This window comes from Zingiber officinale, unplaced genomic scaffold, assembly GCF_018446385.1.
Source record: "Zingiber officinale cultivar Zhangliang unplaced genomic scaffold, Zo_v1.1 ctg232, whole genome shotgun sequence".
Classification (NCBI taxonomy): Eukaryota; Viridiplantae; Streptophyta; class Magnoliopsida; order Zingiberales; family Zingiberaceae; genus Zingiber; species Zingiber officinale.
Window position 1 is genome coordinate 390322 of NW_024589907.1, and position 26954 is coordinate 417275.

General features: G+C 34.8%; 3 protein-coding genes across 4 annotated transcripts; all 3 read left to right on the forward strand.

Annotated features, from left to right (window-relative positions):
• The first annotated feature begins 2287 nt into the window (after positions 1–2287).
• LOC122037072 (calcium-dependent lipid-binding protein-like) lies at positions 2288–8308 on the forward strand. Its single transcript, XM_042596538.1, has 12 exons — positions 2288–2602; positions 3145–3246; positions 4375–4425; positions 5333–5453; positions 6054–6172; positions 6270–6368; positions 6498–6578; positions 6665–6750; positions 6837–7062; positions 7143–7310; positions 7407–7938; positions 8167–8308. The coding sequence occupies exons 1-12, from the start codon at positions 2498–2500 to the stop codon at positions 8193–8195; spliced, it is 1719 nt and encodes a 572-aa protein (XP_042452472.1). The 5' UTR covers positions 2288–2497; the 3' UTR covers positions 8196–8308.
• Positions 8206–12687, forward strand: LOC122037073 (beta-glucosidase 18-like). 2 transcript variants are annotated; one of them, XM_042596539.1, is made up of 13 exons: positions 8206–8347; positions 8432–8611; positions 10304–10370; positions 10443–10501; positions 10569–10644; positions 10735–10809; positions 10883–10970; positions 11056–11308; positions 11418–11533; positions 11649–11898; positions 11972–12074; positions 12147–12255; positions 12334–12687. In XM_042596539.1, exons 1-13 carry the CDS (start codon positions 8321–8323, stop codon positions 12548–12550), a joined length of 1620 nt encoding a protein of 539 aa, XP_042452473.1. In that variant the 5' UTR covers positions 8206–8320; the 3' UTR covers positions 12551–12687. The 2 variants fall into 2 exon arrangements, with proteins under 2 accessions (XP_042452473.1, XP_042452474.1); XM_042596540.1 differs by lacking the exons at positions 11972–12074; positions 12147–12255; positions 12334–12687 and having other exon boundaries at positions 11418–11559; positions 11649–11789.
• Positions 12688–12704: 17 nt separating this feature from the next.
• Positions 12705–24657, forward strand: LOC122037075 (beta-glucosidase 18-like). Its single transcript, XM_042596543.1, has 13 exons — positions 12705–12843; positions 12934–13112; positions 13227–13293; positions 13367–13425; positions 13520–13595; positions 13680–13754; positions 13854–13941; positions 14029–14281; positions 14367–14482; positions 14576–14819; positions 23828–23930; positions 24043–24151; positions 24248–24657. The coding sequence occupies exons 2-13, from the start codon at positions 12939–12941 to the stop codon at positions 24435–24437; spliced, it is 1554 nt and encodes a 517-aa protein (XP_042452477.1). The 5' UTR covers positions 12705–12843; positions 12934–12938; the 3' UTR covers positions 24438–24657.
• Positions 24658–26954: the final 2297 nt, after the last annotated feature.

Consider the following 26954-nt stretch of genomic DNA (forward strand, 5'->3'; position numbering starts at 1 on the left):
TGGAGATCTCTTGGTGGCCGGCCCTCTCCCTTCTCCCTTTCCCTTTGCTCTCTTCTCCTTGGTGGTGGTGGCGGCCGGATTTTAGAAGAAGAGGAGGAAGCTTTTGGGTGGTGTTCATCTTGGAGGATCGTCGCCCACACGATGTCCAAGGCGAGGCGAGGAATACGGCAGAAGATCTTGAGGTCATTAGCTTACAAAGAGAAGGTATAACTAGTATTTTTCTTCCGCATCATACTAGTTATTTTTCTTTGTATGAATTCTAAATACAAGAGGCAATTAGATCTAGTTTTTCGAATTTATTTTTTGAGTTTGTGTTTTCTTCTTTTTCGAATTTGTGATTCGATTATTCTTTTTGGTTAACCTAGAGTTATTTAAGGAAATAAATATTAGCTTTCCTTAAAAGACTTTACCTAGGCGGTGGTGGTTGCTCTCATATCCAAGAAGGCCATGTGCCTCGCCATGCAATCCTGGAAGCCGATTTTGAAAATTAATATTTATGGAATTAATAACTTAGGTAGATTTGAATCAATAGTGTTAAGTTCCGCTTGCGATTCAAATCTAAACCATTAAGAACAGATAAGTTAAATTTGGAATCAATGATGTTAAGTTCCGTCTGCAATTCCTAATTTAACTTCTAAAGAACACAATAGGTTATTTAAAGAAAGGTTCGACACTTGTACAAAAATTTTTGTACAGTGGAACCAGTACGTTTTCCTATGACTAACCAACAATTTTCTCATACTCTTATCATGGCTTTACCAAATTTTATATTTAGTTCATGTCTGACTTGGTAATCTCTTTTAACGGAAACTATCTATTATTCTAAATAGATATCATATTGTTGTGGATCATTACATTCTCCTATATTTAATAAGATTGTTTTTTTTTACCAAAGTAGGTAATTTCTAGTGGTCTTCTTTTGCCTATTGTTCTCAATAAGAGATTGTTATTAGTCCATAATCTATAATTCTCATAAAACTTTTAGGATAACTCACTTGTGGAGGTTGTGGTCTGAAATTGCTAGTGCTACTAGATTTAGCTGAATTCATTAAATTGATGTTTGAGAAATAATCTTTCTTTTTAGCAATTATATTATAATCTTCATCAAAATATAACATCCAGTTATGTTCTAATTTATGGTATAAGAGATCAAAAGTTTCTAATTCTATTAAATCTTCATTAGTGAAATAGATAGCTATTTCAGCTGAGATGTAAACATATTCATTTAAGTTATAAAATAAATAATTTGCCTCATTATTTTGGTCTGATTGTGTGATGTATTGTATATTCATTAAGTTCATATTAGTTGGTTATCATCATGATCCTCTTCTTGTGATGTTAAGGGTTTATAATTATGAAATTTTACTATAGAACTACCATGTCTATCTTTATAAATAATAGATTTCATTGGTTGTAAAATTTATTGTTTAGTACTAAGTTCTAGATTAAGGGTTCAGTCTAACCCGACCAGTAGATTAGATGAAAAGTATTTAGGTTTAAGAAAATAAATTCTTTTTTAGTAAGTGTTTCAATAATATTGTTTATTTGAACTTTAAAACTATTATTAATATTAGTCATTATTTTTTCAAGAAAAATTATGTCAATTTGGATATTATGACATTGAAAATATTCATAGTCTCTTATTTGGACTAAGATTTTAATATGTTCTGTAAAGTCTGAAATAGTCATATTAAAGTTTGGGTAAAAATAAGTAATTCTCAAGTTGCTATTTATATTGACTTTAATAAGTCCAATAACTGTTTTATCATTATTAGAAAATCTTGAGTTATAAAGGGTTAAAAAGACTTTTAACTCCTATGCTTTTTCTAATAAGTCCTCTTAGATCAAACACAATTAGTGCTAGATGGATGTAATTATGTTTTTGTTGTAAAAGTGTTTTTGCTGATTCTTCAGTCATAAGTGTGAAATATTCTTCCTCTCCATCTGGTAAATGAAGTGGTTGTGTTCTGTAATGTCTATAGAGTACTGTATAAAAAGAATAACAATCTTTGACTGTATATTCTTCTTGGATTTAAGGTTCATTTGAAAAAGTATCTAAATTTTGTTCAATATTTATAATTTCTTCTAATTGATAAATAGTAATATTAGTAAGGACCATATAAGTAAGAATTGAATATGTAAATTATATAAAATACTAATAATTAATTTGTTTAACACCCATCAAAATTAGAAATATAAAAGAAAATTTGATGATATTAAAGTATTTTAAATCATAGGCATTTCTAAATTTATTAAAATCGTATGATACGGCACGCGATCCGAATTGTCAGTTGTCACCAGGCCGTTTCCTCTCCAAACTCTCTCTCGTTCACTCGCTTGCTCCTCCTCCATCTTCTCCCCTCTCTCTCTCTCTCTCTCTCTGCTTTTCAACTCTTCGGATCCGTCGGTTTCCTCACAGCGTGCGATCGAGTCTTCGACGAATATTGGATCGACTCATTCTGTGGTTCGGTATCGCTGAGGAAATAAAGTGGGAAGGATGGGGCTGATCTCGGGGTTGATTATGGGAGCGATGGTTGGAATTTCTCTGATAGCCGGATGGAACCGCATGATGAAGCGCCGAAGCGCTAAGCGCGCCGCCAAGGTACGATCTCTTCCCCTACGCGCACCCCTCTCGCTCTGGCGCCGTTCATTTGTTTGTTGGAAGTCGGTGCGTAATGTAGCTTGATGCGTGTTTCATAATCTGTTCTACGAGGTTGCTTTTGGATCTGGAATTTTGTTTGCCTATGAAAATTGTAAAGAGACGTAGTAGATTAGCAAGGTCCGCGCTCAAGGATGATGTGCATAAATTGAGATTTGGATCAGGAATTATGATAGAATTTTTAGGGTCTCCTTGAACAGTATGCGATCAGCTTGCAGTCGTGCCAACTAAAAACTGGTTTTTATGTGGGAATGAGAATTACTCAAGGTTCTTGATATATAGTGGCTCTATGGTTTGATTCAATCGGTATAGCAACACATTGTTCATGCCTAGATTAGATAGTGATTGTAGTGGTTTATCTATCGTGTATGTACTAGCATTTTATCTTTCGCATTAACTGAGTTATGCTTCTTCACATTATAATATGCTAGGATTAGTTGGAAAAGGTCATATTTATGCTATTGTTCACATTCACTTCTCTACAGGCTGCTGATATAAAACTCCTTGCGTCTATGGGCAGAGATGAGTTGAAGAAACTTTGTGGTGACAGTTACCCTGAATGGGTTTCGTTTCCTGCATTTGAACAGGTTATTGCACAATATTGATTATAAAAGCCCAAACACTTTCAAAGAGCATACATCTGAAATATATGGCCCATTCAGTTATTTTAGTCATGTTGGGTATTCAGTCACAGTCTTATTATAACATCTCACAAAGATTTGAATGGACTTTCAAATTTCTGGTGCCGAATGAGGAAGAAGAGAGATGAATAACAGTGAGAACTAGTTCTCACAAAGTCTACAGATGTTCTCAATATTGGAAATAGCTGTAAATTTGAAGTGTACTCCACTTGGTGGTGACTTTTGTATTTATGGATAACTCAGTATTTGATATCATATTAAGTAAATAAATATTATTAAATTTCTTTTCAACCAGAATTGTGGTAAAATTAATTGCTGTCTGATTACTTTTTATAATGATTTGTCAACTATTTATTTGCTTTCTGTCTAATAAGAAAAAAAGCACACAAATGGAGAGAAAGACCGCATAATCTCATCTTTGAACTAATTCATAATTTAGGCAAAGACACTTTATTGTAGGGAGATCTGGAAAAGCATTGTTTAGATTAGCTAGAGAGGTTTCAAAAGTTGAAGTGTTCATTACTATTTTCCTTACAAACTTCTGGCTTCCAGATTCCAGATTTATGGATGGAGTGTGGCTAATAAATTTATTAGCTAGGAGTTTCATAGTTACCTGCTTCTTCTGCCTTTTGAAATAATTCATGCAGGGAAAAGGTGCTTTAGAATTTTGCCAATTGTGTAGTTCTGTGATAGCCATCTTTCTTCTTTATAATATGGCTAGATAGGTGCATAATTGACTCCCATTTCTAGATTTAAGTACGGAGGAGAGTTGGGCTAATTGATTTATTAGCTAGGTGTTTCATGTGTAGTGAATAACTACATGTTTCTTCTGCCTTCTGATAGAAATCATGTAGGGAATAGATACTTGAAAATTTTGCCAATTTTGTATTTATGTGATAGTAGAATTGTGCCATCAACTTTAATCTTTCCTGTTTTCTCTTTAGGCTCTTGATAATTTGCTTTTCGATTTGATCCCTGTGCTGTTGTATTGCAACTTCTTTTGGTTCTTTTATTCACTTGGGTCAGTTTTAATCATGTACTTTGTTCGGTGAAGTTATGTTTCAATGTTTTCAGGTGAAGTGGCTAAACAAGTTGTTAGGCAAAATGTGGCCCTTTATTGCAGAAGTAAGCTTAGCTACTACTTGTTTAGAGTTGTACTGCTATTCCAAGATTGGAAACTTTGATAGAGCTTTAATTCTATTTTTACGAGATCACAGTGACATTGAATCATTGGAATGACAATGCTGACAGAGCCTCTCTTTTTTTTTTTTTTTGTTTTTTTATGCTTTATTTTTTACTGTGTTGGAGCATTTCTACCAGAAAGATCATGCAATGAGAAGAAAATTTTCTTCTATATTTCTTGTATTAGGTTTCAAGTATATTTATTAATCGCAAAACAATCTGAACTCTGATCACTCTGACATCTGTATACAGGATTACAGAGTGATCTATCCAAGTATCCAGTAACCTACAGGCACAGGTGCCTTGTGTGTAGTATAATGTGTAATTTTGAGTAAGTTGTGACTGGTTGTTCATTGTCTTTCTTCGGTAGGATTGAAAAATGTAAATGAAAAGTTTGGTAAAGAAGGATGAAAAAGAAACTAATCTATATTATATGGGAAGAGATTGAAATATATGTATTATGAACTAAAAAGGAACATATAAAACAAAATGGAAGGTGATAGGGATCAAATTTTGAATTATTTAATAAAAAGATGTACACGACAAAACCATTCAATATGATGAGAAATTCTTGGTGACTGAAGGAAAACTCAATCTACCTTTTCAAAAGCATCATGCACTAATGAATAGTAAAAATTACAAAAGATAGCACATAAATACTAGCGATTCATATGCTATCCCAAATGCAGACATATGCATTCTCTCACAATTAGAACATGGATTGATTATAATCAGTTAGTGTTAATTCTCCAACCATAGTCTTATGATTCTTTATGCTTTTGGTATTTTATTGTCTGATCAACTAGTCAAATTCTACCTGAATCTAATTTATTGGTTTACATGGTTTGAGGCAGCAACGCTGGTAATCAAGGATACAGTTGAACCATTACTGGATGATTATAGGCCATCAGGAATATCTTCACTCAAGTTCAGCAAGCTCTCTCTTGGGAATGTGCCACCTAAAATTGAAGGTTTGTTTACGGTGCAGTTCTAACTTCTAAATATCAAATATCTATATATTTAGTAATTTTCTTATATTCTTTCCTAATTGCTACTTGTTTGACGGTGCTGGGTTGTTAGAATGATTTAGTTACATTGTGCTTTGTTCTATTGCTTAAAATATTTCACTGAGGCTGTTAATGTATTGAGATCTCATACATTAACTTTACCAACTTCTAAGGTTCTTGTTTTCACTAGTTTGTTGTTTTTACAGTGAAATGATATATGAGCTAACTTCACTGTTGAATTGGTTATTTATGCTTAAAACTTACAAGGATTGATATGCTTTCTTCTCCTTAATTTCATCTTCCTGGAGTGAAACTGAGTTTGTGTATTACTTTTCTTTTCACTAAGATTCCTCGATTTATTTACTTCCTTTCGGGAGTCTTAATATTTTTAGTGATTCTAAGCTTCTAAGCTAAATCCTTTTTGTTTTATAAGATGTTCACATTTTAGTATTCCTAGTATTTTTATGGAAAGGGGTAACTCTACAGGAGAAATTTCTACCTAATTAGCTGTTCCATCTGAATTAAGTTTTACACTGCATTTGATATATTCATCTTTTACCAAAGGTATTAGAGTTCAGTGTCTCAAGAAAGGACAACTTACAATGGACATTGATTTTCTATGGGGTGGAGATCTGAGCATAATTCTTGTAGTCGATGCATTCGTTGCTTCACTGCCTATTCAGGTTAGTTTAGTTGATTGTATTTTTCTAACAGGCTACTATGCCCTTGATTACTCTGTACCTTTGTAAATTTGATGCTGCTACATTTCTCTGGGCGTAGTTAAAGGATCTACAGGTCTTCACCGTAATACGTGTTATATTTCAACTTTCCGAAGAGATTCCCTGCATTTCTGCTGTTGTCGTTGCACTACTCGCCGAGGTATGTCGAAAATGATCACCGTCGCACTACTCTACACCAGTATGTTAGCATAGAACTGACGTGATCTGCTTTGTGTCTTCTTCATGTTTAAAATGACTGATTCATTGATTTTTTTTTCTTTCCTTTCAGCCAAAGCCTAGAATAGATTATACATTGAAGGCTGTGGGAGGGAGCCTCACTGCTATTCCTGGCCTTTCAGACATGATCGATGTGAGTTGAATTTGATATATACACACACACACTCCAAATTCATCAAAATAAATGTGATGAAGATCATTCTAAATCTTGTTATGTAGGATACTGTCACTTCAATAATCACTGACATGCTTGAATGGCCCCACAGAATTGTTGTTCCACTAGGTGGAGTAGATGTCGATATTAGGTAACAATCATTTTAGTTTGGTTTGTGTGTGGACTACTTGTACAATCGTAATGTTCTACTGAAAGTTGTATCATCGATTTCTGCAGTGAGCTAGAGCTCAAACCACAAGGGAAGCTCACAGTAACAATTGTCAGAGCGACCAGCTTAAAGAATCAAGAACTTGTCGGTAAATCCGATCCGTACGTAGTTCTATACGTCCGCCCAGTTTTCAAAGTCAAAACCAAAGTCGTCGACGACAATCTCAACCCTGTGTGGAATGAGACATTCGAACTTCTTGCCGAGGACAAGGAAACGCAATCTATTAATTTCGAGGTCATTTCTCTATCTCAATCCTTTCAAACAGTTTGGTTGCACATCGGCTTAATTACCGATTGTTATTCATTTATTTTCAGGTTTACGATGAAGACAACCTTCAACAGGATAAAAAGATGGGCGTTGCGAAATTAAGTTTACAGGAACTGAAACCTGAAGCCACCAAAGAGATGGAGCTGAAGCTGCTTTCATCACTGGACACTCTAAGCATCAAGGATAAGAAGGACAGAGGGAGCCTTACGGTGAAGGTCGGTTTTCAGTTTACATAAATAAGAAAATAATATTTGTTTTGTTTATTATCAGATTAATATTGTAACTAAATACTTGCTGAAATCCTTCATCAGGTGCTATACCATTCGTTCACGAAAGAAGAACAGCTGGTGGCGCTGGAAGAAGAAAAGAGAGCTCTAGAGGCGAGGAAGAAGCTGAAGGATGAGGGGGTCATCGGAAGCACGAAGGCTGTCATCGGCAGGGCGGCTTCCTTGGTCGGCTCAGGCGTCGGCATGGTCGACACCGGCATCGTGGCCGGCGCCGACCTGGTGCAGACAGGCGTCGGTGCCGGTGTCGGGCTGGTCGGGTCCGGCCTCGGCGCCGGTGCCGGGATAGTCGGGTCCGGCCTCGGCGCCGGTGCCGGGATAGTCGGGTCCGGCCTCGGCGCCGGCGCAGACTTAGTGCAGACCGGCGTCGGCGCCGGCGTCGGGATGGTCGGATCCGGCGTCGGCGCCGGCGTCGGGATGGTCGGATCCGGCCTCGGCGCCGGCGTTGGACTCGTCGGAAGCGGGCTCGGCGCCGTAAGCAGAGCTGGGAAGTTCATGGGCAAAAGCGTGACGAACCAGTTCAGCAGCTCTAAGAAGACCAGCAATCCGGAGAAAGGAGGTGAACTAAAATAATAATAATAAAAAAAAAAAAATAAGCCATACCATTTGATTTTTTTTTCACAATAAATTTATTTTATTTAAAAAGGAAAACTTTTAGCACAATAAAAAATTTCATTATTCATCACTCAGCGCGATTAAAATAATGTTATTGGCTCTGTGGGAGATAATGTGAGTTTTAAAGAAATAAAAAAAATATTTTTAATTATTTTCGATTTATATATCTCAGCACGTGGAAATGTCAGTCAGCGAAATTGATTGAATATGTTGCGTGATCTGTTTCTTCGCTGATTACCAAAATTTTCTTATACGTCCACCGACACTACTCCTCCTCCTCTTTTCTCTAAGTAGTTCAGAAACCATCATCCGATCGATCGACCGAGATGAAGAGTTTTTTATGCCAATTTATCGTAAGTAATTTCGTTTCCTCCTTTAATTCCCCGTCTCTTATTTTAATTTTACGCTAAGAAAAGTACTAATTAATCCTTTGGCAGCTGTCGATTGACGACGGATCAGGAAGAAGAGGATCGATAAAGAGGAGAATATCAGCCATAGCAATAGCTCTGCAATTGTCAGTGCTATTTGGGTTTCTCCCTCTCTCCGCTTGCGATGATCTACGGAGGAGTCACTTCCCTGCTTCGTTCATCTTCGGCACTTCGACTTCCTCTTTTCAGGTACGCTCCTTCGATTGCTTTCGATCGATGATGTTATCAGAATTATATTGCCAAGTTGCCCAACCATGTATTAAAGTTTTCAAAATATCCACCCAAATTTCAAAATGATTAGCCCTTACTCATTTTACCCCTTACCGTTCCGGATCGCGATTTGTTCATCAATATAGTAAAATTCCAAATCTGTAGCAATTGATTATGATTATTTTTTAAATAATCAATTAGTGTTAAAAAATATATTATGTTAAATTTATATTTATATATATATATATATATATATATATATATAGTATACCCTTATCCTACACACTCATGAGTGACTGAGTATAAATTTGGATGTCTAGAAGGTTGTCTAGGCGCCCCGATTCACTTTTGCCGATCGGGGCATCCGAACGGGCTTTCAGGCGTCCAAATTTATACTCAGTCGTTCATGAATGTGCAAGGTAAATCCCCCTATATATATATATATATATATAATGGTGTCTAAAAGTGAAGAAAATGATTAGCTAGAAAAGATGGCTCTGATATTGATCAAATAAAGATTCCTCGCTGTCCTACGTGTCTCAAAGAGCATTAGTAACTGGGGTAGGGAAAAGGTCCCTGGCACAAGCCCTCCGACTCTAAAGTCAATGATCAAGTTGAGTAGATTGAATAGTCGAATGAACAGTAGCTATGAATGCGTAAAATTATGTAGCATCATATACCTTTACATATAAATAGAGATCCCTTTTATAATGTCACTATTTGTATATGTACGAATCTCAAAACGTGTTCAGAAAAGGACAAATTATAAAGATGTTCTAACACCTTTTCTAAAACGGACCCATAATCTCTCCATTTGGCATAGAGGAGCTTCTAATGTACAATTTGCATGCAAAATTTATCTTCCGTGATACAAAACACCAAAAAGAGGAATATTGAACTGATGGACCACTAATGCGCTATGAGGATGAGTTGGCTCAGTCCCCTCCAGCGTCGGGCCAAACCTCGTTCTTGGATGGGGCCGACTTGGCTAAGGAATGTTGATAATCCTGGGGACTCGGTTTCTGTAAGGACTTGGCTTGGCCAGGAAGAGTGGTTGATTGGTCGGTCAGCCTCGGAAGAGTGGCGGGTCGACCATGATAAGTGGCAGATCGGCTAGGAAGAGTGACGGATCTATCAGAAAGAGTGACAGATCGGCCAAGAAAAATGGTGGATTGGCCAGAGTGGCGGGATTGATTAAAGTGGTGGGCCAGCTAGGATGAGTGGCGAATTGACTAAAGTGACGGATCGACAAGAAAGAATGGCGGATCGACCATAGTGGAGGATTGACAAGAAAGAGTGACAGATCAACCAAGAAGACTAGCTCGGTTCGACCAAGCGGAGTGGCAAAGCGACAAGGATAGAGTGGCGGGTCGACCATGAAAATATATATATATATATATATATATACTCCTCACATATTAATTTAATATAATATATTAAAAACAGTAATTTTTTTTAATACAAATCAACATTTAAAAAAAACTGATGAATAATATCCTGAATCGCTGCACATTATCAATTGATTCTAAAAAAGGTTTAAAAAAATATGAGGTATCTGAATTGTTAATTTTGAAAAGTGATTTAGATATTTTGAAACTTAGATAATTTATCAAAACTATATACATCTTTAATTTAACTAATTAATTAATTAAGTAAATAAATAAATTGCAGATCGAAGGAGCTTACTTGGATGATCAAAAAAGCTTAAGCAATTGGGACGTTTTCTCTCATATTCCCGGTACAAAATAATTACTTAATTCTTACTTTTTTTATCATTATTTTATTTTCATTTTCATATTAATTTTTGCAGGCAGCATTGAGGATGCTAGCAACGCAGACATAGCTGACGATCATTATCATCTTTACTCGGTAATTATTTTATTTTATTTTATTTTATTTTAATAATAATAATAATAATAATAATATTTTTTTTCAGGAAGATGTTAAATTAATGGCGTCTCTTGGAGTCAACGCATATAGATTTTCTATATCATGGTCCAGAGTTCTACCAAGTGAGTATTTTTTTTTAAAAAAATATTTTATATATTAATTTTAATACTTTAAAATATATATAAATTGGTATTTATTTTTTTATTCGGCAGGAGGAAGAAATGGAGGAATTAATTCACTAGGAATTGCTTTCTATAGCAAACTCATCGATGCCTTATTGCTTAAAGGTAATCTTTTTTTATATATACCTTTTTAATAAAAATAATAAAAAATCATTTAAAAAACATTTTATTTTATCAGGAATTCAGCCATTTGTTTGCCTGAACCATTATGACATTCCCCAAGAGCTCGAAGAACAATACGGTGGATGGTTGAACTCTCAAATACAGTAATTATTAAATCCTAAATTAATTATTTCACTCTTATTTTCATTTTATCTCAAAAAATTCATGAATAAAAAAAATATTTTTCAGGGAGGATTTTGGATATTTTGCAAATACATGTTTTAAGGAATTCGGCGACCGAGTCAAGTACTGGATCACTTTTAACGAACCCAACATCGTAGCCGCTAAAGGATACATGACCGGATCATACCCTCCCAATCGCTGCTCGCATCCATTCAGTAATTGTTCTTCGGGTGACTCATCCATCGAACCGTATATCGTAGCCCATAACATAATACTAGCTCACGCGATTGCTGTCGACTTATACAGACTGAAATACCAGGTAAATAAATACATCTTTGGTTATATTTCACAAAATTAAATTTTAATTATATATATATATATATATATATATATATATATATATATATTTTAATTAATTAATTAATTAGGAAAAGCAAGGGGGCAGCGTTGGCATTGTAGTGGCCACCGATTGGTTCGAGCCGCTCAGGAACGTAACGGCAGATTACGAGGCATGTCAACGAGCATCAGCGTTTTATTTCTCATGGTAAAAAAGGAAAAAGGAAAACTACAGTGGGTGAACCGAATATTTATTTCCCTTCTACTAATCTTATTTTACAAAAAAGGCTGTTAATTTATCTTTATTTACTTTTGGGGCGTAGGTTTCTCGATCCCTTTGTGCACGGGGATTATCCTCCCGAAATGAGGCAAATTCTGGGGGCCAGATTGCCAAAGTTCTCAGCGAGCGAGAAGGAGAAATTGCGAAACAAACTGGACTTCATTGGAATTAACCATTACACGAGTCTCTACGTGAAAGATTGCATGCTCTCCGCGTGTGACGTCGTGGACCTCGGACTGGATGCGTTTGTGGCGACGGTTGGAGAGAAAATGGGGGTCCCAATTGGAAAACCGGTAAATTAAATTAAATTAAAATTAAAATTAAATTACTTGTTAATTTAATTAACTCATAATTAATCCTTTTCAGACTGTAATGCCGGAGTTCTACGTGGTTCCACGTGGCATGAAAAACATTGTGATGTACATGAAGCGAAGATACAACAACATGCCCATGATTATTACAGAAAATGGTTAGTATTACTTCTTTAATTACTCACCATTAAATCAATGCAAGCCTAATTAATTAGGTTTAATTTGTGTAGGTTATCCCCAAGGGAGCTATCGCAATACTACACTGAAGGAATTACTAAACGACAAGGAGAGAGTAGAATACTTGCAAAGCTACCTCTCTTCTTTGCACGAAGCAATGAGGTAATTAACAATTAATTTAAATGCGATCTTAATGAGTCTGATTAATGGCTAATTAATCATGATTAATTTGGGTGGTAGGCAAGGGGCTGATGTGAGGGGATATTTCATATGGTCTTTGTTGGATAACTTTGAATGGCTATATGGATATAGTTTGAGGTTTGGGATTTATCATGTGGATTATGAGACACAAGTAAGGACTCCGAAGCTCTCGGCCAATTGGTATCGAAAATTTCTCGGCCACTCAAAATTATTGATTAAGAAAGACGCGGAAGAGGACGAAATTATTGTGATGTAATTTGGCATGTATTTGAAAAAATTTGGGTGTGAATATGATAAACGTGCGTGATTGTTACATTTTGATGATTGATGATTACTATTGTAAAGGAATTGATAGAGGTATAATGAAGACATTTCAATAATTGACGATATTAATGGTGTGTTGTATGTATTCTTATGCTTAATTCCTCCTCCTCCTATTCCCTCTCCTGCTCTTTTCTGTAAAGGCAGTTAGCTCCGGGCAGCCTTGACAAAATAGTCGGGAACCGTCATCAACCGAGTAGGCGATCGAATAGGTCATCTTCACGATTGGTAATTAAACTAGCGATCAATCGACAAAGAATCCTCTTTCGTTCTGCTTTTAATTTTGATTTTATGCTAAGAATAGTAATCCTTTAGCAGCTCCCATGCACACCGATCCGACCGACTTGTTGTTTCACTCGGAGCGAATGGAAACCAAAAGATTACTAGTGCAATTGTCCATCATAGTGCTCGGCATGCTCTCTTTCTCAGTTGATTGCATTGATCGGACCTACTTTCCTTCCTCATTTCTCTTTGGCACCGCGACGTCATCGTTTCAGGTATGAATATTTAAGAAATATCATTGCAACCCCTGAAAAAGGAGGGACAGGGTAGAATCATAATTTTTTATAATTTTATAGCATTATATATGACATATTTTTATATATATATAGATCGAGGGAGCCTACTTGGAAGATAATAAAAGCTTAAGCAATTGGGATATACTCACACATATTCCCGGTATAATTATATTATATATTGAATAATTATAATACAAATTAATATTTAAGTTTTTATTTATTTATTTATTCAGGACGAATCAGGGACGGTAGCAATGCAGAAATAACAGATGATCATTACCATCGTTACATGGTGCCAATAATTTCTAAATATGCATAAATATTAATTGATTAATATTATTTTAATTCATATGATTTAATTGAGTGAAAATATTAATCATGCACAGGAAGATATAGAATTAATGGAATCTATTGGAGTCAATGCATATAGATTTTCTATATCATGGTCGAGAATTTTACCTAGTGAGTATTTTTATATTATTTTTTATTATTTTTATTCTTTTTATTTAAATTTTAATTAATTAATTTATTTTCTTAATTTGGCAGGAGGGAGGCTTGGAGGAACTAATTCACTAGGAATTGCTTTCTACAACAGACTCATTAATGCCTTGTTGCTTAAAGGTAATCTTAATTAAAAACACAAAATTATTAATCCAAAATTGATTAATTTTATTTTTTTTAATGAATATATTTTTTGATTTTTTTAAAATAAAATATTAGGAATAAAGCCATTTGCTACCTTGAATCATTATGACATTCCACAAGAGCTCGAAGTCGGATACGGTGGATGGCTCAACCCACAACTACAGTGAGGACCTTTTGCATATTTTAGAAAAAAATTGTAATCGTTTTATACAAATGAAGCTCACAGTGTGTGTAAATTATTTTCTACCAGGGAGGAATTTGGAGAATTTGCAGATATTTGTTTTAGGGAATTCGGCGACCGGGTCAAGTATTGGACGACTTTCAATGAACCCAACATCGTAGTTACTTATGGGTATCGGATCGGATCGTATCCTCCCAACCGTTGTTCGCGTGGATTTGAAGATTGTTGGTCGGGCAACTCAAGCACCGAGCCTTATGTCGCGGCTCATCACATAATCTTGGCCCATGCTACTGCAGTAGAAACTTACCGGAGCAAGTATCAGGTATAGGAAAATTGTATTTTTTTAAAAAATACAATTTAGAATTTCAAAATTATGGCATTTTACCCCTGAAAGTTTATTAAATTAGATAAAACAAGAAGGTGCTATTGGAATTGCGATGTCGACCACTTGGTTTGAGCCACTCAGGAATATAACGGAGGATTACAAGGCCTCTCAGCGAGCATTAGCATTTAATGCTCCATGGTAATTGATTAATTAACTCTTTAATTATTCTCTTAATTATGCATCAAAAAAATGTTAAGGAAAAATAATAATTCATTATTTTTTTGGGTGAAGGTTTCTTGATCCCATTATACGCGGAGATTATCCTTCTGAAATGAGGCAAATTTTAGGGTCCAGACTGCCAAAGTTTTCAGGGAGTGACAAGAGAAAATTGCAAAGTAAATTGGACTTCATTGGAATAAATCATTATACGAGTCTCTATGTGAAAGATTGCCCGAAGTGTGGAGCTGTAGGGCCCAAAGGCGATGCCCTCGTGCTCACCACCGGAGACCGAGATGGAGTCCCAATTGGAAAAAAGGTCAAAGAAATTTATTTTATATAATTATTTGAGGATTTCTGGAAATTTTTTTAGTCCTTTATATATTTTTAGATTCTTTTACTTGATTTTCATAACGTTAACATCTCAGATTTACTTAATCTCTATCACCTCAAAAAATACAAAGATTCATACCTTGCACACAGCTCCATTATGACCATACTCCTTTCCAGAAATTTTCCGAAAACGGAGAAGTCTTATACAACATCAAACACAAGAAATATAACAAGAATATAAGTGAAAATAAAGCTAAATATTTTATAATGAAATCTTGCTTAGCTTGTTAATATTGTTGTTTGGAAATAGAAATGTCTCTTGATCGATTGAAAATACAACAACACTTTTTCCTCAGGGTCCTGAGAATTGGCGGCGAAAATCCTAGATGAACTCCCTTTTATATGGATACTGTTCGAACTGTTTTTTGCCTCCTAATTGATTAGGTTTTCCCCTAATCAATTGTCAGATCAGCTAACCATCCAACAACTTGCAGAACAACTCTTTTTCAAACCCTTAATCGATTGGTGAGGTATACCAATCGATTTGACAATTTTTAATCAATTGTCCCAATCAATTTAGAAACTTTCTATTCGCGAGAGAAAACAACATAATCTATTGCACAATCTATTCTCGAGCTCTCTATTTTCTTGTGACAAAGATCCCAATCAACAGGCCCAATCGATCGAGAAGGGCTTAATTGATTCCCTCAATCAATTCACAACCTTTTTATGCTTTCACTAAAACAGGTTGATTGATTGGCTCAATCGATTGAACTTCAACCCAATCATTTCCTGTGTGCTCTTGCGAAAAAACTCTGAATCGATTGTCCAATCAATTCACATAAGGGTTGAATCGATTAGCCAATCGATTCCACATCAATTGATTCATTTATTTTTAAAAAATCTAATGTTTAATTCTTAGAAATTCATTTATTTGAAAATAACTGTTTGAAAAAAAATATATAGACTAGCATACTATATGAACATCCACTAGAAAAATTTTCAGATTTTTTCTCTATCTTGTTTCATTTTATTTACTCATATTTTTGATGTAATTAAAAGGAGAGAATTAATAGGTATTAAGTTTTAAGAGAAGACTAAATGGTAAAATTTTATGTTTCAAATTATTTTAACATAAATCATTTATTGTTTAATTTCCCTAACTTTAACTCATGTTGATGCACATTAAAAAGGAGAAGATTGTAAGTATCTTGGGTTAGTTTTGATGTTGATGCCTTATGTCTAAGTATGCAGAAACTTAGGAGCATAATAAGTTGAGCGAAAAATACAGCGAGTGAGAAGAATGATATGAAAAGAGAACCAATGAGCTCGATGCATCCAACAGATGAGGAACTGTGAAAGAGTACACCGATGGAGCGAAAAGGATGTGCAAGGTGCATCTGAGGGATGAGAAGTCGAGAGGAAACCTGTTTGAGGAGAAAGACAAAGTTGAGTTTGGGCGAGTTTAATTCTGAATGTCCGGAGCATCACCCATGCGACCAGAAATGAAGAATAGTCAGCCTCTAAGTTGACCATTCCAAGCGCCCTGAATGAGCAGCCAAGTCATCAGAGCAATTGTCGAAGCGGATCAGTATAAGTCCACATCAGTAGACTCCAGGCGCCCGGATTGCATACAAGTGGTTGAAATCACCAAAATCATCTAGAACCATTGAGTGACCCGTTGCCAAGTGGATCAACTCGACCGAATCCAGGCGCCCGAGCTACTTCTAGGCGCTCGAAATGTATCACATCAACAAATGACTATCTTGGCTAGAAGTTTATAAAAAGAGCCCTTGATATTTGAGGTTTCTATACACACTCTGTACTTTTAATTTCCAATTTTGTATTCTCAAAGATTGTTTTCAAACACTGTAAGGGGAGACTTAGCCTCCGACCCTTATCTAAGAAGGAGCTTGATAATGCACTTAAAATTAACTTGGATTAGTATCCATCTATATTATAAACCAAGTAAATCCTTAGTCTCCTTACTTTCTTGATGTTATTTCTTTTTAACTGATGTGTATCTTTGCTAAGTAGAAAGCAAGAGAAATTATAATATAAAATTTACAGGCTATTCACCCCTCTCTAGTCGGTCCAATGATCCCAACAAGTTGTATCAAAGCCCAACTATTAAGAACTAACCACTGACTAAAACAATAAGAAGAATGGTCGGATCAAGCATTAACCCACCAAAGTTCGAGGGAAAGTTCGTTTTTTAGAAGCGACGAATGGAGATATTTTTTAAAACCGATTTCGATATCTTATTAATAATTAAATATAGTTTTGAAGACCAAAGAATGAGAACAAAGAAGAAAAGGAAGAGTACCTACGTATTGACTTTGTAGCCAATGGTAAAGTAGAATTCCATTTTTTAAGCATACAACCACCTTAGGAAGTCAATCGAATTGATATTTACTACACCGTTAAAAAACTCTGAGAGAAGTTCTTAAAGCTTCATGAAAAAAGCTCGGAGGCCAAACTATCAAGATGTGACCTGCTCTGAAATCAACTAACCAACCTTCAGATGGAAAGGTGAGAAATGGTGGCTCAACTACACGCAAAGACCAAGAAGTTGATCACTGGACTAACCAACTTCGGAGAAATGATGTCTAATTGGGATTCCCTCTAATATACAGTAGTCAACGCCTTTCCTAGAATCTAAGAGTGGACATCAATAGTGGATTTCTACTACATCTTGAAGGACTTGGAGATAAGTATTTAGAAGAGTTATTTTAAACTTTGGAATTACAATAATCCCGATGTGCAGAATTTAAAGACATAGAAAAGTCAAACAACAATATCACTTTAAAAGCTAAGAAGATTGAACTAGATTCAGAGTCATCACCTGACAAAGATGAAGAAGAATACATGGTAATAAAATTAAATAAATTTCTTATAACTAACAAATTTGATAAAACATAAGCTAAGAAGTACGAGAAAGCAGGAAAGTGAGGTGCTATAACTACAGTAAAGAAGAGCATATCACGCCCCAGATTGAAGAATAAAGGAAAAAAAAGGACAAAGGTGTTAGGACACTTTGAGAGCAAGAGGGGGGGGGGGATTAGCTCCAATCGTTTCATTAATGATTTGTTGTAGTGGAAACTCAAAGCAATGCTAACTCATTAGATTTTACTAGGTCTCCACTTCCTTGAGGTGACTAATCCAAAGATTCATTGTTCACTCACAAATACACAATGAAAATCTCCTTCTTGGAGGTGGAGAAGTCTCATACAAATTCATACATGAGAAAATACAACAAGGGTGCAACAAGAACAAAGAAATAAATACAACAATGAAGAACCTTGACCTTGATCTGTTATTGCACTAGATTGCCTCTTCATCGGTTGTAAAGTGTAGCAACACTTCTCTTACAAAACCTCAAGAACGGGCGAAGAATAGCGGAGAAGAAGAAGTGTGTTTGAATCTTCGTGAAATCCTTTTATTGTGTTGATTTAGGTCTTCCAATCGATTACCAAATCAAATTAGATTCAATCTAGTTGTCCAAATCTTGCAACAACTTTTTTCTACTTCTCCCAATCGATCACTTGATCAATTCACTTTCGGATGAATCAATTACATAATCGATTCACCAAGCTTCTATTTTCTCACAATAAAACTCCCAATCAATTGGGCACCTTCCCAATCGATTCAGCTTGGTGAGAAAGCTTCTCCCAATCGATTACCCAATCGATTGAGAGAGACTGAATCGATTACCCAATCTATTCACCACGCCTCTGTGCTTCGTGAAAATTATATTCAGTCGATTCACTGATTGATTAACATTAGCCATGATCGATTCATCAATCGATCCAGAGCCCCACTGTGGTTTCATGAACACACTCCCAATAGATCCACTAATTGATTGAACTTGGGCTAATTGATTACTCATGCCTAAAATCTGAACCTGAGCTTAGCTCAACTCTAAAGCCATCCATGACTCGTTGAGACTTCTCTTTGCCTAACATTCGGTCACCCTTAACCTGCTATGACTTCTTCACTATGTGTCTATTCAATCCTTGACCAACTTGGACTTTCCCTTGCCTAATTCCCAACTTGGATTTCTCACGTACCAAGTGTTTAGCTCCTAGCTAATTCACCTTGGACTTAACCTAGTTCCCAACTAGATTTGCCTAGTCCCACTAGGACTTTACTTGTGCCAAGTGTTTAGCTCCCAGCTAATCCACCCACCTTGAATTTAACCTAGTTTCCAACTAGGTTTGTCTAGTCCCACTAGGACTTCACTTGTGTCAAGTGTTTAGCTCCCAGCTAAACTACCTTGAACTTAACCTAATTCCCAACTAGGTTTATTTAGTCCCACTAGGACTTTACTTGTGCCAAGTGTTTATCTCTCAGCTAACCCACCTTTGACTTAACCTAGTTCTCAACTAGATTTGCCTAATTTTACTAGGGCTTCTATTTGTTTAATCTCCAGTTAGGAATTCTCGTTTGCCTAACTTCCAATTAGTTCTTTGCTAGTTAAGTCTCTGATCATCCTTGACCCACTTGACTTCTCATTCACATATATTATTCAAACATCGAAACTCAAGCTTGAACCTGTTGGGATATGCTCGATGCGGTGTGTGCTAAAACACGTTTCGTAAACATGCGCAGCAGAAAATAAAATAATAATAATTCCTAAATTATTACATCACACACACCACACGCATACAAGGATACAACATGCTAAACATGATTGCATAATTAAATTTTTATAGAAAGTAAATTTACGCTAGGTATGCCTTACGATTGACCTGTAACGAGAAGAGCATCAATCGTAGCGACGTTGTCGAACCTCTCCTCTATTCGTATCCACACTGAGCTCCTCAAAATAACTCCTTGAGTATAAGTCTCTCCTTCGAAAGTTACTAACCACAAGCGAAGAAGAGGGATCAAGAGGAAGAGGAAGAGAAGCACACAAGGAAGAGATTTCTTCCTTGTGGTGGTCACGACAACAAGGGGAAAAGCTTCCCCTTATTGGCGGTGGCAAAGAGAAAGGGGAGAGGGAGAGGAGAAGAGAAATTATCTTATATCCACTTGGTTCAGGAGCTACAGTGAGTCGTACCTCGTTCCTTTCACTCGTCTTATATCCACTTGGTTCAGGGCATGGTCTATGTGTCTTATCCCCACTAGGCTGACTACGTCATACTTAGCCCAAGTAATACTTCCTCGTTCCGAGGATTCAAATTACTCATACATGTGTACAAGAGTCTCACACTCTTAACATATGATGCTTTAACCAAACACTTTGAGTAATAATCCTAACGAGTGGCCATAGGGTATACGTCTCCTCGCAAGAAGCGGTGAATCCTCTGTAGGCTATCCAACACCTTCAGACACTTGCACTCAATGAGATGCTTGCTTAAAATGTCAAAATATAAGTCTCCATGACCAAGATGACTTATATACCTCAAGTCGAAGGAAACTTGCACTCGTACTGCAGTAAGAACTTCACAGACATATCTATATATATGTAGAGAACCATATGACGTTTTACAACGAGTCACTCTAATGAACTAGTTACCATAACCAGCATCCACGTTTAACTCTCGACATCTCAATGTCTCCAACCAGTGAGAAAACAACTGCTTGACCGAACCAAGGAGTATAATCCGTGCTAGTCTTACATAATTGATGATGTTCAAAAGCATCAATTCGATGACTAGGAAATTTTCAATATATTCATAATTGCGCATGTAGAGATAATCACTAGTTGTGATCTAATCACAAATTCTCTCATACTATGAATTATATTATGGACATTCAGTAAGTGAGATTAAGACAATCAAATATATAATATATTAATGTGCACTCAAATAGTGAATATATACTTATCAAATAAATAGAAAAAAATCATAAGGCAATTGCCTTAGGACATCCCTCAAATTATAACAAAGCTAACTGAACTTAGTCAACCTGTCAACCTTGACCCAAGGAAAATTGCACCAACAAAAGGGTCAAGAAGGTCCAAGCAAAGGAACTTTAAAACAACATGGAGCAAGTCATCATCAGAAGAGTCCAAGACTGAGAAATACGCCGGATTAGCACTATTGGCCAACCACCAAGAAAAAGACGATGAAAGCATTCAGGAGAGAGCATCGACGAAGGAGGAACATTCACCTATGAATTCAACACAGTAAGTGAGGCAATTACCTTCTGATAAAATGCATGCATGATACTATTAAAATATTATCTAGAACTCTATGTAAAACTAGGACTAAACATATAAATTCAAAGAAAGACTATGCATGCTTATTAGAAGATTTTGATAAAATTAAGATTAAAAATAAAAAATTAAAAGATCAAATAGAAATGTTAGAAATGAATCATACATACTCAAATTTAAACTTTTTATAAGTTTCAAATTTTAGATATTATAGAGGGTCTAATTGATACGTTAGAAATTATAAAGATCAAATTATAGAAGTATAAAAAAAATGATATCCCTAGAAAATATTTAATCAATCCAATAGGTAAAGATTTATATTAGATTCCAAAATACATTTTTACCTGTTTGATTTTTTTTAGATTTAATTGTTAGAAATTAATTTATTTTATTTATTAACATTATTGATAAAATTATATTTTAAAAACTTTTTGTTCAATTTTCTTTATGTTTAAATTTTTTGATAAATAAATATGTTAACTATTAGCAATTTTTTTTCAAAATTTTCAACAATTACATAGATTTTTATGAAGTTTTTTTACTAAAAATAAAATTTTTAAATTAAAAAATTTTCATAGATTAATTTTTAAAAATTTGATTTTTTCAAAATTAACCAGATGAACGTTTAGAAAAATTAGTAAGATTTTTAGAAGTCAAAATTTATTTTAAACATTTATTTTACAAAAAAAAATACTCATGTATATAAAAAAAAATATTTTTTTAATAAAATAAAAAATAATATTCTATGATTAGATTGATTATGTTGTACATTAATTGTTTTTGATATTTTAGGAAGTTCTTTTTTTTAGAAAATCTGATGTTTAATTCTAAGAAATTCTTTTTTTTTTTTTTTTGAAAATAACGACTTGAAAAAATATATAGACTTGCATACTATATAAACATCCCCTAGAAAAAAATTCATATTTTTCTCTCTATCTTTTTCATTTTATTTACCCATATTTTTGGTCATTTTATTTACCCATATTTTTGGTGCAAAGGGGGAGAATTAATGGGTGTTAAGTTTAGAAGAGAAGTAAATTGTAAAATTTCATGTTTTCAATTATTCTAACATAAATCATTTATTGTTTGATTTCTCTAACTTTAACTCAGGTTGATATACATCAAAAAGGGAGAGATTGTAAGTACTCTAGTTAGTTGTGATATTGATCAACTGAGTTAAATTATGTCATGTGTGTTTGATGTCGTGTGTCTAAGTGTGTAGAAACTTAGGAACATAAGAAGTCGAGCGGAAAATGCAGCGAGCAAGAAGGATAACACGATAAGAAAACTGACGGGCTCGGTGTTCGAGGGATGAGGAGCTGCAGAAAAGTATACCAGTAGAGCAAGAAGGGTGCGCGAGGCGCATCCAAAGGATAAAAAACCGAGAGAAGACTCGCTAGAGGAGAAAGACGGAGTTGAGTTCATGTGAGCTCAATTCTGGATGTTGTGAGCATTACCCATGCAATCAGAATGAAGAATAGTCAACTTCTAAGTTGACCATTCTAAATGCCTTGATGGGCGACGATGTTAGCAGAGCCTTTGCCAAAATGGATCAGCACGAAGTCTACGTCAACAAACTCCAGGCGTCCGAATCATATACAACTGTTTGGAATGACTGAAATTAAACCATTTAGAGTTATTAAGCGACCTGTTGCTAAGTGGATCAACTCGACCCAGTTGAAGCACCTGAACTGCTTCCAGGCGCTCGAAATGTGCCACGTCAACAAACAAATATCTCAACCAGAAGGCTATAAAAAGAGCCCCTGATGCTCGAGGTTTCTACACACATTTTGTACTTTCAATTTCCAATTCTGTATTCACAAATATTGTTTTCAAATACTGTAAGGAGCTACTCTTCCTCCTACCCTTGTCAAAGAAGGAGCTTGATAGTACACTTAGTATTGCCTTAGATTAGCAACGATCTAGAATGTTAACCAAGTAAATTCTTAGTCTCCTTACTCTCTTTATGTTATTTATTTTTTAACTAATGTGTGTATTTTTGAAGTAGAAAGTAAGAGAAGTTATAATTTAAAATTTATAGGCTATTCACTTCCTTCAGCTGGTTCAACGATCCTAATAATTGGGACTTTCGTTTGTTAACATGTGATCTTCTTTGATCCATTTAAATTTTCTTTTACCTAGTCCCACTAGAACTTTCATTGCCTATTTTCCAACTAGGGCTTTATTGTCGTCTAACCTCTAGTTAAGACTGTTCCAAAAAAGTATCCGATCATCCCTTGACTTACTTAACTTCTTTCTCACACATTGTCAAACATGAAAACTCAAGTTTGACCTAACTCAAGGTTAGTTAAACTAGTCAACCTTGACCTGAGGATAAATACACTAATAATATTCTCTTTTTGATATTTGACAATATATTTAAGTTAATTATGCTAACTCATTAGCTCAACTTATATCTTAATTCTATGTCAATGCCTCAATGAAAGATTTTTAATTTAAATCCTACATATTTCATCCATATAATTTGATTTAACCATGACTCTGATACCATTTGCTAAGATAAAAAATTTATATATTTTTATAATAATATAATATTATTATTTTAATCTGAACCTTTATAATTTTATTTTTAGACTCTATGAAAAAAATAATCGTAGCAATAAATAAATCTGCCATCTTATCAATTCACCATCTTCTTCCTATATTTTGTTTAATATAGAAATATTCCCCAAAATCAAAATATCATGAAAACCTTGTAGCTAAAAGTTTTCGTGAATTCCCCTCCAATATAATATATAATCTGTTATTTCTTATGCATCTATTTAAATTATTCATATTTCATTTACATTTATTTATTTATACACATACAGACAGCCATGACAGACATGTTTGTAGTTCCACGTGGCATGGAGAAGATCGTGATGTACACGAAGCAAAGATACGAAAATATATCCATGTTTATCACAGAAAATGGTTAGTATATATGCTCATTAATTATATTACATGCGAAAATTAATGATGAGAATTTCAATATTTTTTTATTATTTTTATATAAAATTATTTATGAAATATAAATTTTACTCAGGATATCCACAAAAGAGTGACCATAGGACTCCATTGAAAATACTGTTAAATGATAAGGAGAGAGTGGAATACTTACAAACCTACCTCACTTCTTTGCATCGAGCAATGAGGTATAATTAACCCATCAATTAATTAATTTTATACGATAGTAATTGTGATCTTAATGAGGTTGATTAATGACTAATGATGATTAATTTTGGCTGTAGGCAAGGTGCTGACGTGAGAGGGTATTTCATATGGTCTTTGATGGATAACTTCGAATGGTTATCTGGGTATAGTTTGAGGTTTGGATTTTATCACGTCGATTATGAAACACAAGTGAGGACTCCAAAGCTCTCGGCCACTTGGTATCAAGAGTTCCTTGACAATTCAAAATTGCTAATTAACGAATTGTAATTAAGTCGTCCCTAGGCGTAGCATAGCTAGGGGCGCACGCGTGATCGAGAGTCACGGTTTAATTTTTAGAGTGTCATTATTTGAAGTTAACATCATAGTCATATATTTTTAGCTGTGTACCTGTATTTACTTCCCTCCATATTCATAGGACGATGCGTCTTAATCATGCACTTTTTATGTCACTTTTTAATATAAATTTATAGACGATTAGTATTATTATTGATGTGACGGTTGTACATTTATGATATGTAATTAAGTTGATTAAGTGGAATTTGTTCAATTTTATTTGTATAATAATTATATTTCAATGGCATCATCTGTTGTGATAGAAAGTATTTTATTTACTGGTAATATCTACTAAATTTATAATTGATAATGTACTAATATATTTATTAAAAAAAGGCAAAAAAAAAATAATAAAAAAAGAATCTTTTTGTTAAGATATGAAAACGTTGTGCTAGACAATTTGTTGATGTTATTTTTTTAATCTAAATTTGTGGATGATTAGTATTAATGCTGATTAATCACGTGATTAGTTACTTAGGATGATTTTTGTTAGTGCAATTGACTCCTAGTCAAGATTGATCGGGTTGATTAAACTTGACTTGATTTGAATTGAAATTTTGATGTTTGATCAACATGTTAATTGGTCGAGACGTTAGGTACGTCAAAGTTGAATGAATATTTGATAGTCGATCAATATGTTAGTTGGTTGAGGAAAAGTCAAGTAGATTAAGGATAGTCAAATACTTTTATAAATTGAGGTCAACTGAATACCTGACAAGATGAGAATTCAACTGTTATAAAACTGAAATAGGAATATTAGTTGATTGACTAACATCATGTTAATTGCAATTTTTATGCTTATGATACATCTTGATGATAATATATGTTGAAAAATAGTTTAAACTTAAATAGATTATCAAACATAAAAAGGGGAGAGATTGTTGATACAATCATGCTCTGGGTGAGAAGTTTTAATGATTGTCAATTATTTAAGTTTAGGTTAATACTTTGAATCGAACTTGAGTTACAAGTTTGCAAGATAAGAAAAGTCTAAGAAGATCAAGGATCGAATTCTTGGCAAGATGAAGTCCTTACAGGTTGGAAGACTAGATGCAAGGTAAGCTAAGTCCAAGAAGCTCGAGGATCGGATTCTTAGCAAATGGTGGGAACCTAAGCAGATCGCATACTAAGGTAGATGAAGACTCGAAGATGAGGAAACTCCAGACACAAAGTCTAGGAAATAGGAGGCTATCTAGCATGAGGTAATTGGAATAATGTGTTTATCAATTGATGGGTAACCCTAAACCCTTCTCAAATCAATTAACCAATTGATTATGCACTAGCCTAATAGATTGGTGCAATCGATTATCAAGCTCTCTGTGACGCATAAAGAGTTGCCGAATCAATAGCACAATCGATTATCAATCGATTGGTGCAATCGATTAGCAACTTTCTGCAAGGACATAGAGTTGCCAAATCGATTACATAATCGATTAGGTTATGGTACAATCGATTAGCAAGCTCTCTGCAATACACAGAGAGTTGTCAAATCGATTGGACAATCAATTAGGAATGTCTAATCGATTGGTGTAATTGATTAGCAAGTTCTCTGCGACGCACTAAGAGTTGCCGAATCAATTGCACAATCAATTAGGCACGTCTAATCGATTGGTGCAATCGATTAGCAACTTTCTGCGAGCGCACAGAGAGTTGCTGAATCAATTGCATAATTGATTAGGCACTAGAGTAATCAATTGGTGAAATCGATTAGTGGTTTTCTGTGAGCACATAGAGAGTTTTCGAATTGATTGTAAAATCTATTAGGAATGGCTAATCAATTGGTACAATCGATTAGAATGCTTTCTTTGTGAGGAAACAAGGTTGGCAGATCGATTGTGCAATTGATTAAGGTTACAAATCGGTTAGAAACTCCCACCAATCAATTAAGATTCAAAATGGAGTAATCTTAGCCATTGATATGAAGTCAGTGACCGTTTAATGGATAAATCATAAATCCATAATCGATTAAGGGTTCTTGATAATCGATTAGCTGCGACAAAAAGTTGAGAAACAACTAGATTTTGAAGCATTCAAAGGGGAGATTTGGGCACGAAGCGAAACTACTGTTCCATTACTATCATCCCATGCTAAGCTCTCATTTTCAATCTTCAAGCAATCAAGAAAAGGAGAACCAAGCCAAAAACTTGTAATCCTTCGTTTCTTCTTCTTGTTAGGACACTCCGGGTACTAGAGAGGTGAATAGCTTCGATCGCTTCGTCAATGATGATTTGTAGCGGATATCTTGAAGGGAAAACTCACCAATGCAAACACTTTAGATTTTACTTGATATCCACCTCCTTGAGGTGACTAATCCAAGAATCCACACTGTACACACACTCCACTATAAAAAATTCTCTTTCTCGAAAATACTCTGGAGGTAGAGAAATCTCATATAAGCTCAAACACAGAAGAATACAATAAGAACAAGGAAATAAAAACACATTATAATAA

Coding starts and splice junctions, on each gene's coding strand:
- LOC122037072 (XM_042596538.1), top strand. CDS start 2,498: ATGGGGCTGATCTCGGGGTTGATTATGGGAGCGATGGTTGGAATTTCT. Junction 4,426..5,332: donor TGTGGCCCTTTATTGCAGAA/GTAAGCTTAGCT, acceptor ACATGGTTTGAG/GCAGCAACGCTGGTAATCAA. Junction 5,454..6,053: donor TGTGCCACCTAAAATTGAAG/GTTTGTTTACGG, acceptor CTTTTACCAAAG/GTATTAGAGTTCAGTGTCTC.
- LOC122037075 (XM_042596543.1), top strand. CDS start 12,939: ATGCACACCGATCCGACCGACTTGTTGTTTCACTCGGAGCGAATGGAA. Junction 13,426..13,519: donor ATCATTACCATCGTTACATG/GTGCCAATAATT, acceptor AATCATGCACAG/GAAGATATAGAATTAATGGA. Junction 14,820..23,827: donor GAGTCCCAATTGGAAAAAAG/GTCAAAGAAATT, acceptor ATACACATACAG/ACAGCCATGACAGACATGTT.
- LOC122037073 (XM_042596539.1), top strand. CDS start 8,321: ATGAAGAGTTTTTTATGCCAATTTATC. Junction 10,645..10,734: donor ATGGTCCAGAGTTCTACCAA/GTGAGTATTTTT, acceptor TTTATTCGGCAG/GAGGAAGAAATGGAGGAATT. Junction 12,256..12,333: donor TCTTTGCACGAAGCAATGAG/GTAATTAACAAT, acceptor TTTGGGTGGTAG/GCAAGGGGCTGATGTGAGGG.